Genomic DNA, 18,772 nt, shown 5'->3' with positions numbered 1-18,772 from the left:
AACCTCACCGCACGTCACTGCTGTGAAGTAAATATTACCAAGTCATAGTTTTGAATTAGTCTGTTAAAGTGAGTTTGATATTTGATCATTGGTTGAATGCACACATATTAAAAGGTAATGTGGCTTCTTTGGGTCATGCTTTAGCACAGCGATGGCAAACATTTTTTGGCTCGCGTACCATAAGTGGGGAGAGCCCAGGAGGGTCGTGCGTGGGTGTGCTGCACCCATAATGCAATGCGCAACCCCCCAGTGCGCATGCGCGCACTACAGGCACGACCCCCCATTTTTTACATCCTTTTTTCGCCCTTCCCAGGCTCCAGAGGCTTTATAGGAGCCTGGGGAGGGTGAAGAAAGCATCTCCCGCCCCCTGGAGGCTTCAGGGACCTTCAGGAGGCTTTCCTAAAGCCTCCGGAGGGCAAAAAAAACCAGCCCTATGGGCAAACCGGAAGTTCGGAAATGGACTTCCGGTTTGCTCTGAAAGTCGTTTTAAGTGCTCCGGAGGCTTCAGGGAAGCCTCCTGAAGGTCCCTAAAGCCTCCGGAGGGCAAAAAAAGACCCTACGAGCAAACCAGAAGTGACTTACGGTTTGCTCGGAGGGTCGTTTTGAGAGCTCCGGAGGCTTCAGCGACCTTCCCGAACTTCCGGTTTGTCCATAGGGCTGGTTTCTTGCGCTCCGGAGGCATCAAGGAAGCTCATGAACCCTCCGGAGGGCCTCCGGTGGGGAGGGGGGCTGTTTTCGCCCTCCCCAGGCTCCTATAAAGCCTCTGGAGCCTGCAGAGGGTGAAAATGGCTTTAAAAAAGGCTGAACTCAGCTGGCCAGTTTGTGCGTGCGCTGGCCAGCTGGCAGGCCAGCGCCTCGCGTGCCCTGACAAATGTTTCCGCATGCTACCTGTGGCACGCATGCCATAGGTTCGCCATCCCGGCTTTAGTATGTTGTGTCAACTTCACTAAATTACTGTTTTTAGCAAACCATGGTTACTTTAGAGCAGCGGTTCTCAAATAGTGGGGCGCGCCCCCCTGGGGGGGCGCGAGGCTCCGTAAAGGGGGGCGCGAAGGCTCCCTTTCCATCTGGGTGCAACGGCGGCGGCGTGGGCGAGGCATAATATATCCCGGCTTGAAGTGGCAGCGCTGGGGACTGCTCAGAGACTCATCAGAGCCGCGGGCTGGATCTGTGCAAGAAGCCTGCTCGGGCGGGGGTGGGAGGGAGGGAAGCATGGCTGTCCCAGGCTTCCCTCCCTCCCCCCCCCAGCCCAAGCAGACTTTTTGCACAGCTCCAGCCCGCGGCTCTGATGAGTCTCTGAGCAGTCCCCAGCGCTGCCACTTCAAGCCGGGATATATTCTGCCATGCCCTCGGCGGCGTCTTTATGCAGGTAGCTCGCCTCCCCGCCAGCAGCTCCACCGCCAACATTCCGTCTGGAAGCGGAAGCGCAACAGCCGCTGTTGGGGAAGGGACAAAGGGGCGGCGGTCGCCCGATCTTGCCACCCCCACCCCTTCGCCCCTGGTAACGGCGACTGTTGTGCTGCTGCTTCCAGCTGGGATGCTGGAGGAGCTGCTGGCAGGGAGGGAGGGAAGAAAGGGAGGAGGGAGTAAGGATAGACAAGCAAGAGGGAAAGAGGAAAGAAGGCAAGCAGGCAGGAAGGAGGCAGAAGGAAGGAGGGAAGAATGGAACTGGAAGGGAGGCAGGGAAGGAGGGAGGGAGAAAGGAAGGATAGGAGGATAGGGAAAGAGGAAAGAAGGCAGGCAGGCAGGGGGAAAGAGGAAGGAGGGAACTGGAAGGGAGGCAGGAAGGAAGGGAAGGAGGAAGGGAGGGTGGAAGGAAGGATAGACAAGCAAGAGGGAAAGAGGAAAGAAGGCAAGCAGGCAGGAAGGAGGCAGAAGGAAGGAGGGAAGAATGGAACTGGAAGGGAGGCAGGGAAGGAGGGAGGGAGAAAGGAAGGATAGGAGGATAGGGAAAGAGGAAAGAAGGCAGGCAGGCAGGGGGAAAGAGGAAGGAGGGAACTGGAAGGGAGGCAGGAAGGAAGGGAAGGAGGAAGGGAGGGTGGAAGGAAGGATAGACAAGCAAGAGGGAAAGAGGAAAGAAGGCAAGCAGGCAGGAAGGAGGCAGAAGGAAGGAGGGAAGAATGAACTGGAAGGGAGGCAGGGAAGGAGGGAGGGAGAAAGGAAGGATAGGAGGATAGGGAAAGAGGAAAGAAGGCAGGCAGGCAGGGGGAAAGAGGAAGGAGGGAACTGGAAGGGAGGCAGGAAGGAAGGGAAGGAGGAAGGGAGGGTGGAAGGAAGGATAGACAAGCAAGAGGGAAAGAGGAAAGAAGGCAAGCAGGCAGGAAGGAGGCAGAAGGAAGGAGGGAAGAATGGAACTGGAAGGGAGGCAGGGAAGGAGGGAGGGAGAAAGGAAGGATAGGAGGATAGGGAAAGAGGAAAGAAGGCAGGCAGGCAGGGGGAAAGAGGAAGGAGGGAACTGGAAGGGAGGCAGGAAGGAAGGGAAGGAGGAAGGGAGGGTGGAAGGAAGGATAGACAAGTAAGAGGGAAAGAGGAAAGAAAGCATGTGACTACGGTGGGAGTCGAGGAAAGACCGGTGTGCTATGTTATGCAGAGGTGTACTTATAACAATTTTATAGACAAATTAGACTATTTACAGTCGCGCGGGGGGGGGGGGGCGCGAAATGTTTTCTTCTTCCTAGGGGGGGCATGACAGAAAATAATTGAGAAGCACTGCTTTAGAGTGATACATGTGATAATTTAAGCTGTGGCTTAAATTATGATCTTATTATGATGCTTAGATCAGAGCTTGTGGTTGAAATGGCCAATAAGGTGCTTTTAGGGATGGGTTATCATCCCTACCAGAACATCCAGGAATTATGTAAATATATCTTCTTGTTCATATATCCAATATTTGTTAATGTTGCATCTCTTCCTGGCAGAAGTGGTCAAATTTTGTATTTATCTGAGGATAGCAATGAAGGCCCTCTCTAACAGTAAAAAATGCACTCACTTTCTCATGAAGCTTTCTTTAGTATGTTGCCTAGATGGCGGAATAGCACAGCGAGCTGGAACAGGATTCTATTCTCAGGTTCAGAGATGCTCAGGATTTGATATTCAGAGCAGAATTTTAAATATTCCCTAGGTTCACCTTACATTTAAATGGGCTGTTCAGCAGGCTTGTTACCCTTTTGTCCTGATTTATCCAATACTAGGCCTTTTTAAAACAAAAACTGCAAATGTTTTGTTGCATTCAAAGCAATAGCTTACAAAGGCTTTAGGTCCTAATTTGTGGCTGGTGGCCTGGGAAGCACAGCGCAAAGAGATGGGCCAAGTTATACATGACTGCCACCCATAGACCTAGTCTTCTTAATAATATGATAAAACCGCTTACATATAAAATCACGAAACAAAACTATCTCTGGTTCTTGCAGCATACTAAACCAATATCATACAAACTATTTTAGTTTAACATGTGTGAACTCAATAGCGGTGGTTCATAAATCATGGCTTATGTTTTAGCATGTTACAGCAATAGGATTTAAACCTATATGCTGCTCCACAGTGCTTTACAGCACTCTCTGAGCGGCATATTGCCCCCAACAATCTAGGTCCTCATTTTACCGATCTCTGAAGGATGGAAGACTGAGTTAATACTGAACCGGTTAGGATCAAACTTCTGGCAGTGGACAGAGTCAGCCTGCAATACTTCATTCTAACCATGGCATTATATGAAACCAACCGTTTTAGGAATAAACAATGGTATAGCATGAACTAGAGCCAACAGGTAAGAGAAAAAATAGGGTAGTTATTGAAATGAGTGCAGCTCAATAGATTAAAACAGTTTATGAATCCAAAAATAGGAGTTCTGCATTAATTTACTTGTCAACCTGAAAATTCCCGCTGGAAACTGCAAGACACAAAGTATCTAAATAAGCAACCGAAGGAGAGGGCTATTAATCTACCAAAGTAGGTACATTTTTAATAATAAACATTCTTTATTCCAAAAGCAGAATTCTTTTGAAGAATTTGTATATAAGGCATTCTATATTTAAATTTTCTTTCAAGATAGCAAAATCCTGTACTTTCCTGCTAAAAGTGAATCCTATTAAGGTCTTGTATACAATTGGTATTAGACTCTCGTTAACAATAGGCAGCCTACTAACAATGACAAATCATGAAACATTGTTATAAAGATCTCCTAACTTAACACAACACAAGTAATATTGCATCAAGATTTAAAAACAGAAAGGATATTAATTTATGCAGATAATTTGCTCTAATTTAAATATCCCTTCACAGTTATCAGACAATCTAATTTATACTGCGAGAGGGCATTCTGTATCTGGTTGTTTCTAGAGGAATGGTACACACTCCAAAGGATTGATTTCTGGTCATTTCCAAGCGTCTCCTCAGAGCAAAATCAGCATTTTAGGAGAAAGCATAGGGAACCAGCTAGAGCAATGGAGAGTCTACAGGCTTTTCAGTTGCAAGGCAATGAATGCCAAGTTCACCCCGGTGCAGATAACACAAGCCAGATTGCAGAGAGAAGACAAGCCATGAAACTTGAAGAACTTCTGGCGCAGGTGCCGATATTTGCTGTCCTTCTCCCTCAGAAGTTGGTAAGCCTCTCGCTGACCTGAACTTCCCACTTCCTGTCCGAGCCCATGCTCTTTTTCAATCTCTTGCAACTTAAGCATGGTCTTGGTGGTGACTTGCGACAACCAGGAGGCATTCGTGGCAAACAAAATGAGGCAAATAAAAAAGAGTGTGATCTATAAGGAAGACACAAAGTATTATGACCACTTTGTATTCCAATTTTCTGTGTGTGATTTTCTTGGAGTCTTTTTATTTAAGTTTTAGAGTTACATTCTTATTTTTAGGAAAAATGAAAGGGCAGTTGATGAACCTGATTTTCCTCATTTTTAAGAGTCAATTAGCTACATAGTCCAAAAAGAATTAATGAAAATGATGTATATATTTTAAATTTATTTTAAATTAACTTCCCACCAATTTTCCTCAACAATTCTGTGAGGTAAGTTGCTGACAGAATGTGATTGGCCTAAAGATAGAGTCAGCTTTCCACATTCATCATCATCATCACCATCATCTTTTAACTTATGGGGTCCATAATCCCTTGAGGGGTGGATTCTGGACAACTAAATGGAGCTAGCAGAGTGTTTACTGGCTGGATGCCCTTCCTGTTGCCAGTGCGGAGTTTTTTTCAGCAGATACATTCTCATTGTGCCCAGAGAGAGAAATATCTGCCTCTACCTAGGATCGAACTCACATCCTCCTGATTGTGAGGTGAGAGCTCCACCTCTACGCCACCACACCACTCCAGTCAGCTTTCCATATTACACCCTATTTATTCTATATATATTAAGGGAACTAGTGCAATATGAATGCTAGCTTTTCTATGCCTAGGATTAGCTCCAACAAAACACCAGTGCTTCAGAAATATTGCAAAATCTACTGGCCAGCAGAGTTGTACAGTTGTCAGTCATTTGTGTTGACATTTTGCTCAGTACACAGATTATTTCTCATGATCCAAAGAGATTGTAGTGAAAAATTAAGGGGAGGAATCGTAGGTTTTCAGGGATGTTTCAACTAATTCTTTAAGGACATTATCAGATAAATATGTAGTTCACATATTCTATACATAACATCTGTATGCTTTCTCCAAGATTTTATTTTATTTCTTCAAAACAAGAAACTTTTGGGGAGCTAAATACAATGATTTTCTAGATATAGTCTGCAAGGAGCAGAAGAAAATGATAGCATTGCTTAGTATCTTTTTCAACCACTATGATCCTATGATTTCAGTTTGTTTTGTTGATCTTGAGTACAATTAGCTGCCAATAAGGTGATTACATAACCACTCAAAACAGGTTTTTTCAGTGCTGAACAATATTCAGATGCTTCCCTGATATACTCATGTTTAACAAACAGGGAAGTAGGTTAAATACTGTCCCTATTTTTACTGTGAATGGTGTAAAAAAAGAGAGAAAGTCCCTGAGGATGGCCTCCAGCATGAGTCTAAAAGCTCAGAAGAGTTAACCTCCAGTCTCAGTGACCAACCCAGATTGGATCATGAAAAAATTAATTTAACATCCCACCACTCACTAAATAGTTTTAAAAGCCCAGGCAATAATTCTGCTTCGTGTCCCAGCCTCATGTATTTTCTTAGTCAAAAGTTCTTCTTAGAGGCAAAGATGTAAATAAAACCTGTATCTTTTGAGGCAGCTCTACAGTTGTACTTTGAAAGCCCCCACCTTATCTGCCCTTAAGAATTTCTCTCCAGAATTCAGATATGCTAGACAAGAATCTGGTTTGGTTGGTTTTAGATTAGCATGTTGCATGAACACAGCCACTGAAGCTGTAAATTTAGGGTTATGGCTTAGTAGGTATTATGTGAATCCAGTTAATTGTGATTAATTCAGTAAACTTTGCTCAAATAGTAGCATCACAGTCCTTTCAGTGTTCTTACTCTTGTTATTCTTAGCATGACAGAGAAGGCTGTTTTATAAGAAATAAAAACATTTATTTATTTATTGCATTCTATATTTGAAAAATATGCCCAGAATAACTTAGGAAGATCTTGTAATGTAGCATATATTATCCTAGGATCTACTCTGCACACCAAAATTACACTAAACAAGAAATTACAGTAAGGCTCAAGTACCCACTCAATTTTCCCAGAGGTGGGAATGGTGATGAAATGAAAAAGCATTACATGCTAAATATTGTAATGTCTTTCTGTAGTAAAATACTACAAAATATATGTTAATTCAGTAGAGTTTTCGGTTAGTTGATAAATTATAATAAAGGGCTTTATGGCATCTTAAAGACAAGCAAATTTATTATAGCATATACTCATTAAAGGCATATTTAAAGTGCCACAAAATATTCTGCTGCAAAGGTTATATATAACTATTCATTTAATTATTCATTAATTTATTATAAAGCATTTTATACAAATCTTTGCTTTTCTTCTGAAATATACCGTATTTTTCGCCCTATAAGACACACTTTTTTACTCCAAAAAAGAGGGTGAAAATCTGGTTGCGTCTTATAGGCCGAATGTAGCCACCTGGGCAGTGGTGGGTTTCTGCTGGTTGGTCAATGAACCTGGAAGCCCCGCCCCTGTAACTCACTCGCAAGTCCATGGCATTTTTTTGCATTGGGGCTCGTCCTTCTTTTTAAGCAGGCAGCTATCAGAGAGAAGAAGGCAGCGCTTGTGCAGCCGAATGGGAATCCTCCCATTGAAAACAGCGCTGAGTGGGGTGGGGAATCCTTGCTTTCCTCCTCTCAGGGATCTTTTGGGAAGGAAAAAGTGAGATGGGGAATCCTCCCATTGAAAACAGCACTGAGTGGGGTGGGGAATCCTCCAGTTCCTCCTCTCAGCATATTTTGCTAAGGGAGGCTTCTCAAAATGGGAGCCCCCCATCTCTTTGCACCCTTCAATCCGTCTCTCTCTCCCTCTGACGTCCCCCAATGGCTCAGTGTGAAAAACTGGGAAAGAGGAAAAGGAGGAGGAAGGAAAGGGGGGAGAGAAACGGGGGGGGGGGGGGGAGGAAGAGAGAGAATCTCTCCCTTAAAGATCGCCTGCTTAAAGATCGCCTGCTTAAAAAGAAGCCTCGTCCTTAAAAAGGACGAGGCTTCTTTTTAAGCAGGCAGCTATCAGAGAGAAAAAGGCAGCGAGGCTTCTTTTTAAGCAGGATCTTTAAGCAGGCGATCTTTAAGGGAGAGATTCTCTCTCTTCCTCCTCCCCCCCCCCCGTTTCTCTCCCCCCTTTCCTTCCTCCTCCTTTTCCTCTTTCCCAGTTTTTCACGCTGAGCCATTGGGGGACGTCAGAGGGAGAGAGAGACGGATTGAAGGGTGCAAAGAGATGGGGGCCTCCCATTTTGAGAAGCCTCCCTTAGCAAAATATCGCTGAGAGGAGGAACTGGAGGATTCAGTTCCTCCTCTCAGTGCTGTTTTCAATGGGAGGATTCCCCACCTCACTTTTTCCTTCCCAAAAGATCCCTGAGAGGAGGAAAGCAAGGATTCCCCACCCCACTCAGTGCTGTTTTCAATGGGAGGATTCCCCACCTCACTTTTTCCTTCCCAAAAGATCCCTGAGAGGAGGAAAGCAAGGATTCCCACCCCACTCAGCGCTGTTTTCAATGGGAGGATTCCCCACCTCACTTTTTCCTTCCCAAAAGATCCCTGAGAGGAGGAAAGCAAGGATTCCCCACCCCACTCAGTGCTGTTTTCAATGGGAGGATTCCCCACCTCACTTTTTCCTTCCCAAAAGATCCCTGAGAGGAGGAAAGCAAGGATTCCCCACCCCACTCAGCGCTGTTTTCAATGGGAGGCTTTTCCCCCTCTCAGCTCTTTCACTTCCCAAAAGATCTCTGAGAGGGGGAAAGGGAGGATTCCCCACCCCACTCTGGCTCGGAGCCCATCTGCGGGGGGGGGGGGGGATCCCCCTCACGTTCCTCATCTTCCCGGATGGGCTGGTAAGGGGACAGAAAAGGTTGTTCTCCAGTTGGGACGGAGAGAGGGACAGACAGACAGAGACACACAGAGAGAGAGACACACACACACACACACAGAGTGAGTGATTGAGTGAGTGACAGACAGACAGACAGACAGACACACACACACGTACACACAGAGTGACAGACAGAGAGGAAGGGAGGAGAGAAACACAGAGAGAGAGAGGGAGGGAGGGAGGGAGGGAGAGTGAGAGACAGACAGACACACACATACAGAGTGACAGATAGAGGAGGGAGGAGAGAGAGAGACAGAAATACAGAGACAGACAGACAGATACACAGAAAGAATGACAGAGAGAGACAGAGAGGGGGGAGGGAGAGAGAGACAAAGAGCTACACACAGAGAGAGAGACAGACAGACACACAGAGAAACAGAAAGAGAGAGAAAGAGAAAGAGGTAGAAAGAATGAAAAAAGAAAAGAAAAAAAAGAAAGTGGGAGAGAGAGATGAAAGAAACAAACAAAGAAAGAAAACGTATGACCACAATTGAGCCCAAAATTGAGTGGCAATTGAGCCCAAAAATCTTTTTTTTCTAGATTTTCCTCCTTTAAAATTGGGTGCGTCTTATATTCTGGAGCGTCTTATAGGGCGAAAAATACGGTATATTTGAAGGTGGGAGTAAAGATGCAGGGAAGGAACAAATATGATAGTATTCTAAATACATCCTCTCTGTTGGAATATTCTAGAAGATTTAGAAATATAATAGAGAGAGAAAGAGAGAGAGAGAGAAAGCAGAATTGCAATCCTAGACCAGTTTATTCAGAAGCCCACTAAATACAGACAAATAGGGACCTATTCTGTTTGAGACATTGTATTATCTCTGTTCATCCTTAATGAATGTCTCTATGTCACTATCATTCTGCTTACCAAATCCTTAAACTAAGAAGGCTGCTAACAGTTCATCTCATCAGAATCCGGCCATGGACATTTGTATATAGATGTAAAGCATTCTGAAATTAAAATTGCTACCCGGAGAAGCAAGCATCAATGCCTTTTCCCATCAATAGCTATAACTTGTGTAGCTACAGAATTGAATGATAAGAAGTAATTATGGCTTGTCTGTATGCCCTGTAATGTAAATAAATTTACTGGTATATGCCATTACAATTATATTTAATCTGAAGCAGTTGGTACTGCAAAGGTTTTAGGAAGAACATGGAAGAATATACATGAAAAAGGATCAGAGCATTAAAATGATACAGAAAAAAGGGATTTAGTAGGCGCTATTAAATAGGAGATAATGGAAGTCTTCCAAGAGATCTAATTTGAACAGTGAAACTGCCAGATCAATACAGCCAGGAATATATATTTTTAAGAATAAGACAACTTCTTTCAACCTCAGATGTGTTAGGAAACTTGAATGCTGATAATATGACAAGCTCAAGGCATTTTCAGAATGTGCCTATATACTTTCTGCCTGCACATCTGCCCTGAATGTAAACTGCAGGGTTTTAGATCATTAGTTGCTACTTACCTGAACAGTTTCTCTGGTGCTGAGAAGTTCCCATGGATGGTATACAGCAAATATGGCAAGATTAAGCAACGTGCAGCCAAGTAAGGTGTAGAAATAGAAGGGAAACAATTTGCCCTGTACCAGGCCAAAAGTGTGCCGGCTCACAGTTCGGAAAAGAACAAAACCTAGAGACAAGAGATGGGGTTACATGGGAAAACACATCTTTTTCTTTAAGTAGTGGAAGAGAAGTTCAGATTTCTACATAAAAATTGGGCATTGGACTTTCATACAGCTAAGAAAACAATAGAACGATGTTGGCAGCAGTGACAGGAGCTGGAAGTCTGTTCAAGGGTATTGGGTTCAGAAAAACCATGTTAGAGGAAGGTTTGGAAAACATGGACGTTTCTCTCCTTCCAACACTCTCCTTCCAACACATACTTCCTCTAACCCAGCCTTTGAAATACAGAATAACATTCTAAACTAGCTCCCCTCCTGCTCCACAGACATACCTGCGATGAAAGTTACCCATATCTGCATTCCCCAGGCTGTAGAGAGGAGAAAAAGCTGAGTGATTCTGATAAGGCCACTTGGCTCACCTTCCACCAGCATCTCTGAAACAAGATACCTAGGGAAGAAAAGGAGTGAGAAAAGGGAAGAACAGGGAGACATATCCAAGGGTGGGTGATCTAAGGCATGGTCTTAGCCATATTGCTAAGTCCCTGATAATTGCTCAAAATGTCTGATATGGTACCAAGTATTCTGTGATGGAAAACATACCAAAAGTATGTTTACTTTTGTATAGGCCCTGAATTCTATAGGTATATATAAATGGCTTTTTTTTTAAAGTACAGTAATTGTTTTACTATCTATTTTGATTAATTACTGCAATTTGTTTCATCATGTCAAATCCTCAAACATGTACCAATGTTACTTCTGACAGTGTTATCAAGATGTATCTCATTTTGCTAATGGACATATAAATCATGGGAAGCAGTCATATTTTTGCTATACTGAATGTCTAACCCTTAATCTCCCTCTCAAAGAACCTCCACTGCCAGATAGTTCAAAAGAGCAGCAGGCAGGCAGCGATAAGAGTTGGAAAGGCAAACAAGCAGGCACGAGGCAGAAGTCACTTGCTAAATACTGTCTGCCGCTCTCCTAAAGCAGCACCACCCTTAATTGCCAAGAGACTAGATTAAATTGAATCTCCCCACACCCCTCGGATTGTAGACAAGGCCCAGCTAGCGTATTTCACACACTGAATTGGAGGCAGGAAAGGGCTATTTTACCTGTCTGTCTGTCCTTCCTTCCTTCCTATTTGTATGGCCATCCATTTCACAAGACAGTGACTTGAGTTGGTGTCACAGACTTAATCAGAAAGCCATTATATGTGTTTTCACAAATATAAGTGAAACTCATTATGACAAATTAGAAAAAAACACATGAAATAGCCACAGTATGGGGGCCATTGTAAGATCTCCCTGGTCCCCCAGAATCCCAAAGCCTGAAAGCATAGTCAGGTTTTGTTGAATGTTAAGAGGGATGGTGCTACTCTCACTTCTGAGGGGGCGGGGAAGATTCCATAAGGTGGGTACTGCAATGTGGTGAGTTCCTGTCACTTGCCCCAGCTCCTGCCTACCTAGCAGTTTGAAAGCATGCAAATACAAATAGACTAATAGATACCATTTTGGTGGGAAGATTATAGCATTCTGAGTGCCTTTAGTGTATTAGCCATGCTGGCCACATGATCATGAAAATTATCTTTGGACATCGCTGGCTCCCTCGGTCAAGAAATGGAGATCAGCACTGTCTCTTAGAGTTGGACACAACTGACTGGGAAAACCTTTAACTTTTTACAAGAGAGAAGGCCTGCCTCCTGGGACCAGCCAAACGGGACTTGCAGCATGTCTTCTCTGTCAGATCTGATGGAATGGGCAGATGTAATTAGGGATGAACAGTCCCTCAGATAATCTGACTCCATGCCATGTAGGGCTTTAAAGGTCAACATCAGCAACTTGAATTGTGGGCAACCAGAAGCAGACTGGCAACCAATATGTGCTTTTCTAGGCATACACATAACTGCCTGCACCACTGCTTTCTGCACAGATGAAGCTTCCAAATACGTTTCAAGGGCAGTCATATGTAGAGCACATGACAGAAGTCCAAATGGGAGGTGACTAGGTCATAAGTGACAGTGAACAGAGCCCTCCCGCCTCGATCCAGGAATAAGTACAACTGGTGCTTTGCACACAAAGATGTGCAGAGGCCTTCCTAGCCACAACTGCCACCTGCTCTGAGTAAGAACTGTGAGTTAGGAGGGACCTCAGATTGCACAGTGTCTGAGGTAGTGCCACCCCATCCCACACCAAAGATGGCATAGTCCTAAAATTGGAAGGCTCCAAAACTTTAAGTCACTCAGTCTTACCAGGGTTCGGCTGAAACCTGTTGTTCCACATCAAGACCCTCACAGCCTCCAGGCATCAGGATAAGACACCCACAGTATTGCTTAATTCTCCAGCAGCAGAGATGTATAATTAGGTGTCATCAGTGTACTGTACTGATGATACCTCATCCTGTGGCAACAGATGAGCTCACCCAGTGATCTCATATAGATGTTGAATAGGAGAAGAAAGAAGATAGAACCCCTGTGGCATCCTATATGGTTGGGGGCTGTTGGTGGGATCTTTCTTCCCCTCTCTTCCATCAACTGGAATCAGTTCTGGAGAAAGGACATAGAACAGCACAACACCATGTCCTCCCACCCCTGAGCCAATCCAGAAGTTGATGGTATCAAAAGCTGCAGGGAGGTCATGTAGGGCAAGGATGGTTGCACAATTGCCATCCTGTTTTCACCAGAGATAATCCATTTTGAATTTTTAAAAATGATGGGTGGGGGGGAATGGAACTGGCTGTGCTTCAAGGTGAAATGCTCTTCAACTGCTAGCTTTATTTTCCTAAGATTTTAGGTCTGTATGGCTACAGAGATTAGATTTCAACAACATACTAAACTCTGTCTAGGTTTATAAGCCATTTAACTTACTTTAGCCTAATATTTCCTGGCCTCATCCTATGTTGTTCATTAATGGTTCAGTATGTTTTGTGGATCCAGAAAATTTTAAGTATTTTGCCTTCCTATTAAAAGTTGTCTGATTAACACTTTCTTGGTGGCATCCACAATTCTTTCTCAAAATCCCAAATGTTCCATCAGCCTCTAAGATAAAAGGATGGTTGAGTTTCTACACATCCATGGAATTAAACTAAATTCCCAGTATACAAAATCATACCTTGAATGATAACATGAACACTGGCTGCATATCTAAACTATGATTGGCTGTCGTGTTTACTATCCAAAGGAAGTACTGTCTACACATAGCGGAGCTCTTCAAAACAAGCATTGTTGAATGCTGCAGATTTTGAGGCGATTCACTTCCCAAAAAACATTGCTCAGTCCACGCTGCCTTGACATCTCCGCCCCCCAAATAAGCCCGCCGTTTCGGGAGCGGTGCAGATTGGTCTGTTTGACAACACCAGCCGGAGATTCCGGGATCGCGTTCACACTAATGCCCGCTGACTTGCGACTGGGTCCTCCAGGCTCCTGAGCTTATTTCCCGGGGCACAGAAATCAGGACAAGGAGATTTAACGTAAAGCAGCAGGAAGGAATCCAGCATCCCCGCTTTCCTAGCAATTTCTCCTCCTTCCCGTTTCCGTCACCCTCCCGCAGACATATTTTGGCACAGCCGACAGGGCTCTTCTTGTCCAGGGTACTCGGGAAGGAAGGGGCAAAGTTCAAGGCAAACTCGGGAAGGGGAAAATCACTGAAGTCGAAAAGGTGGAAAGGGAGAGCTTCCGCAATGAACAAGAGCCCAAAGGGACAACTCCGCACACGATTCTTGCCCTGAACACTGAAAGGCAGAAGACTGCAGGACTCAAATGCACTCTCCCACTCCAGAAAAATCAGCGTAAATGCTGCTCCCTTCCCTGCGCTGCCTCGGAAAGAGCACCCAGGCCACGCTGCCCCAACCGCGATTTCCCCAGCAATCACCCACCTCTTCCGACTCTTCACTGCGGCGCCTCGGTTAGTAGCTTTGTCCCTGTGCTCCTTAGTAAGCCCCGCCCCCCGCATTCAGAAAGGGTAGCGTCATGAAGGGAGGCGTGACCGCGGTTGACCACGCCCCTTTGTTTGCACATTGAATCGCTGCTAAACCCTCTTCCCCGCTTTCTGGTTTGAGTCAGGAGACCATCAACAGAGCTGGATGATGGACGGGAAGATGGTCACAACGGTAAAGGAGTCGCGGGGTGGTGTAGAGGCAGATCCCAAGGACAGGAATTCAGGAGAGGCTGGAAGGGCTGCCCCAAAGCCCTTTTCTCCCCCTGTTCGATAGGTGCAGATCTTTATTCACGCCTCCTTTAAACACCGCAGCCTTCCTGCTACTTCTTTTCCTGCCTTGAAAGCCTGAAGTGCCGATCCTGAATCAGTGCACAAAACTGGGAGTGCTGAATGACAGGCCGTCCCCAGCAAGAAACTCTGCGAACTTAGTCTAAGTCTGAAAACATATGTCTAGTAGATGTATGGTTACTCTATTGCTGCCTGTCCCCTTCTTAATGTCTATGGAGATTCTCAGTCATTCAGGTTATAGTTGTCCCAAAGGTGTTTTTTTCAAGGGGCAACTGGACTTCCTGATTTTTCTCTGAAGATGTTTCACTTCTCATCCAAGAAGCTTCTTCAGTTCTGACTGGATGGTGGGGAATGGAAGGATTTATACTCCTTGCAGACAGCTGTACATTTGCATTCTTTTAGCATAGTTAAGGTCACATGGAGGTTTAGCTGTGTCATCAGGGTTATCTGAGTAGTGCAAATGGGTGTGGAGCCTTTTTGGAACTGCTTAAAGGGCTGTGTTGTAGACTGGAGATAAATGATGCCATATCCCTCCCCCTCTGTTGAGAGAGGGCTGCCCAATTTTGACATAGATGGTCTCTTTGACCCCTCTTTCAAACCAGTGATACTCTCTGTCCAAAATATGGACTTTGTTGTCTTCAAAAGAGTGGTCTGTGTCTTTTAAATGCAGAAGGAATGCTGAATCTAGTTCTGATGAGTTTGTTCTCCTATGTTGTGCCATGTGTTTATGAATGGTTGTTTCCTTTCCCAATGTTCAGATCTGCACATGGCTCACTGCATTGTACTGCATATACCACATTGCTCAATCTGTGTCTTGGGGTGGACAAGGTTCTTTCTTAGTGTATTTAGTGCACATGTTGACTGAAGATCCTCCTGAGCTTTTCCGATATGCCGCAACATATGGAATGACAACATTGCTTCCTTTATTGTTCTCGTGGTCTGTTATGGAGGAGCTCCTGTAGAGTCTTTTTTGAGCTTTGATGAAGTCTCACTTGGGATAGCCACACATTCGGAGTGCTTCCTTGATGTGTTTACATTCTTTTTCTTTCTCATCTTTGCTGGTAGACAGACCTACATTGGGGAAATGAAACAACCACTTCATAAACACATGGCACAACATAGGAGAAGAAACACATCAGGACTAGATTCAGCATTCCATCTGCATTTAAAAGACACAGGCCACTCTTTTGAAGACAACAAAGTCCATATTTTGAGCAGAGAGTATCGCTGGTTTGAAAGAGGGGTCAAAGAGACCATCTATGTCAAAATTGAACAGCCGTCTCTCAACAGAGGGGGAGGGATACGACATCATCTATCTCCAGTCTACAACACAGTCCTTTCAACAGTTCCAAGAAGGCTCCCCATCCCTTTGTACTGCTCAGGTGACACAGATAAACCTCCAGGTGACCTTAACCACTTGCTAAAAGAATGCAAATATCCAGCTGTCTGCAAGGAGTATAAATCCTTTTCCCACCATCCAGTCAGAACTGAAGAAGCTTCTTGGATGAGAAGGGAAATGTCTTCAAAAACCCCCAGAAAGTTCAGTTGCCTCTTTAAAAAAACACCTTTGGGTGTCCCCTTCTTAGCTTGGGGAGCCAAGAAAAGACACTTGCATTTCAAATTCACTGGGCTCGCTACTGTAGGATGGCTCCGAAGCTAAAGTACAGGCTATACTCATACAAAACAATTCCAAGATTTTGAATACCCTCAATTGGTCCTCTCCCAATACTACTTCGATACTCTCATGCTCTGTTGTTAGATTTCAGTTTTGGAATAATGAGTGAGGAACTAGGTAATAACTACCTCATACCCTTGGATGGATGCTAGCATTCTAGAAAGTATAATCTCAAGAGAGTGGATTTTAAATTGATAAAATTGATTTATACTTCATAAAAGACAATTGTAAATTGAGATAATTGTAAATTGAAGAAGTTAACCTTGTGAGATATAGAAAGGGACAAGGCAAGGATGCCCCTTATTATTCATCTTAGCTCTGCAAGTATGGTATTGAATAAACACATGATGATGAAAAAATTGCTGGAGTGAGGATTAAAAGTGGAATATATAAATTAAGGGTGTTTGCTGATATTTGATGAAAATTTCGAAAAATTATTTGGAAGAAATGGAAATACAGAAAAAAAAGGATTTGGTGCATTGATTAATTGGATTTAAAATTAGTAAGAAAATGATGTTAATTAACATGATGGTGGAGGAGCAAAAATGATGTTTTAATATTTAGAAAAAAAGTAAAATACTTGATATTAGTATGATTAACATGAATTGCATATGATTTTAGGCCTATAATCAAATTAAGTAGGACATACTAAGATGGAAAAAATTACAATTTTGTCATTGTTGGAAGGAATTTCTGTGATAAAAATGAATGTGCTAAGATACAAAGAAGCAATGAGAATTAGAACTGCCTGGTTAGAAAGTATATTTTGCAATTTGCTGGCTGCTCAGTTTGAATGAAAGAGTGGGTGCTGCTGAGAAATAAGATAATTTTAGAGCTAGAGGAGCATGATCTGAGGTTTGGATTGCACTAGTGGCGGGATTCAATTTTTTTTTACTACGGGTTCTGTGGGCATGGCTTGGTGGGTGTGGCTTGGTGGGCATGGCAGGGGAAAGATACTGTAAAATCTCCATTCCCACCCCACTCCAGGGGAAGGTTACTGCAAAATTCCCATTTCCTCTCAATCAGCTGGGACTTGGGAGGCAGAGAATAGATGGGGGCGGGGCCAGCCAGAGGTGGTATTTACCAGCTCTCCCAACTACTCAAAATTTCTGCTACCGGTTCTGCAGAACTGGTCAGAACTTGCTGAATACCACCTCTGGATGGCACAATATTCTACGTATGGTAGAATAAAGTTAATGTTAATGTAGATTCAAAAATCACAACATTAGAAGTACTGTATTGAGAACATGGAATAAAGCCAAATTGTGCCAAAAATGCCTTTATGGGTCTCAGCATAAGAAGCATTTTATGAAAAAGGAATAGCCAGCAAAGAAGGATAGTTAGCATATAGGGAGCTATTAGAAAAAGAACATGGAGGATATAAGATGAAATCAATAAATCAGTTGACTAGATCTAACTTTCAATGGTTTTCATACGCACGGTTAAGAGAAATATTTAAGGCAGATAAGAGGACATTTGGAATTGAATAGCACACGAGCAAATTTGAAATTGAATTATGTATAAATAATGAACATGTAATTGCTGAAATGTTAAACTTTGAAGAAATTTGAAGAACAGGTGAAAGAGTATATGATAAGGATCAAACATAAAGGGTCTTTTTATCATACCTGGTGGACTTGTAAAATAGCTAGAAAATTATGAGTTCATACATACAATGATATGAAGAATTTTAAATATTAATATTCATATGTTTGTTGGGACAAAGAGTTAGATAAACAGTTAGAAAAGAATTATGGAACACTGTTTTTATAAACACCATGATAACTGCTGTGAGATTATTACGGTATATGCACTCTGAACAGTATTTCAGAAAGACTGAAATACCCACAATGGAGGAATGATTGATGAAGATGACAGAATGAGCAATGGCAACATTTACTTGTCTGATTAGAGAAAGGGCAATAACCACATTTATTAGTGACTGGAAGCATCTTACGGACTTTTTGCTAAAAAGAAAACATGAACTAGTGATTTATGCGACTAGAAAGGGTAGACTATGGAAAGAAGGAAATTATTTTGTAATCTCAGGGGGGGGGGTAAATATAAATGCAAGATCAGAAGCTATTTCTTTATAACCTTTTCTTTTCTCCCCTTATTTTCCATTTTTTCACATTTTTTTACTTTTTATTTCAAAATTTGTATTGTTGTTATTCTCTTACATTTTCTCTAACAAAAATTATATATATGATCTCAGAGGGTCCATCCAATTATGTATACCTTTCCAAGTGTAGTTAAACACAGAGAAAGTTAAAAGGAAAATACAATATGTAACTAAATAATACATGTTTAAGTTCAACAAGGTTTAAAATAATTTTTAAAAGTGAAATTGAAGTATTGTGCCCTACGTAATTATTCCTCTAATGTTCTCAGTGAAATTCTTAACAGCAGAATGTATGTGAGATATAGCCAGCTAATAAACAGAAGCTATGGGTTAAATATATTTTCACATCTTGTCAATAATTGAAGATCCTAATTCATTCAGACCAACTCTACAGGGGCTAATGGGAAGGGATGGGTATTTACAGTATAGCCTGATTGTTTCCACCGTAGTCAGGAAGTGATTCATATTGTCCCTTTAAAGGAACAAGCACCTTGTGCTGATCTTCCAAAATAAAGGTTTTGGAAGAAGGCTGGGCTCCATTTTCAAGCCCCAGTTTTCTGCACCAGGTTGTTTCTTGGTTTCATATATTTGCTTCTGCTTCTAAAT

The 18,772-nt window shown here is 43.1% G+C and overlaps 2 protein-coding genes across 5 annotated transcripts in view; one reads left to right on the top strand and one right to left on the bottom strand.

Moving 5' to 3' along the window:
* Positions 1 to 3,932: 3,932 nt before the first annotated feature.
* TMEM205 (transmembrane protein 205) lies at positions 3,933 to 14,151 on the bottom strand. Of its 3 annotated transcripts, none has more exons than XM_081939316.1 (4): positions 14,020 to 14,151; positions 10,482 to 10,597; positions 9,994 to 10,157; positions 3,933 to 4,751 (listed from the first exon to the last, which is right to left on the bottom strand). In XM_081939316.1, the coding sequence occupies exons 1-4, from the start codon at positions 14,094 to 14,096 to the stop codon at positions 4,449 to 4,451; spliced, it is 660 nt and encodes a 219-aa protein (XP_081795442.1). In that variant the 5' UTR covers positions 14,097 to 14,151; the 3' UTR covers positions 3,933 to 4,448. The 3 variants fall into 3 exon arrangements, with proteins under 3 accessions (XP_081795442.1, XP_081795443.1, XP_081795444.1); XM_081939317.1 differs by having other exon boundaries at positions 10,569 to 10,597; positions 14,020 to 14,111; XM_081939318.1 differs by lacking the exon at positions 14,020 to 14,151 and adding an exon at positions 13,257 to 13,971.
* Positions 14,108 to 18,772, top strand: part of CCDC159 (coiled-coil domain containing 159) — a 21,302-nt gene continuing 16,637 nt past the window's right edge. For both annotated transcript variants that reach the window (XM_081939314.1, XM_081939315.1), the window contains exon 1: positions 14,108 to 14,253. In XM_081939314.1, the coding sequence (XP_081795440.1) occupies positions 14,227 to 14,253 (27 nt within the window). In that variant the 5' untranslated portion in view covers positions 14,108 to 14,226. The remainder of the gene's footprint in view (positions 14,254 to 18,772) is intronic.

This window comes from Natrix helvetica (assembly GCF_964273705.1).
Source record: "Natrix helvetica genome assembly, chromosome: 1".
Classification (NCBI taxonomy): Eukaryota; Metazoa; Chordata; class Lepidosauria; order Squamata; family Natricidae; genus Natrix; species Natrix helvetica.
The sequence above is the reverse complement of the archived record's forward strand: the minus strand, read 5'-3'. Positions and strand labels throughout refer to the sequence as shown.

What these genes read in the sequence shown, in the direction of transcription:
- TMEM205 (XM_081939316.1), bottom strand. Translation starts at nt 14,096, where the DNA reads ATGCGGGGGGCGGGGCTTACTAAGGAGCACAGGGACAAAGCTACTAAC. An exon ending in GCAGTGAAGAGTCGGAAGAG is followed by an intron (nt 10,598 to 14,019) that starts GTGGGTGATTGC and finishes TTTCTTCCCTAG; the next exon opens with GTATCTTGTTTCAGAGATGC. An exon ending in ATGGGTAACTTTCATCGCAG is followed by an intron (nt 10,158 to 10,481) that starts GTATGTCTGTGG and finishes TCTTGTCTCTAG; the next exon opens with GTTTTGTTCTTTTCCGAACT.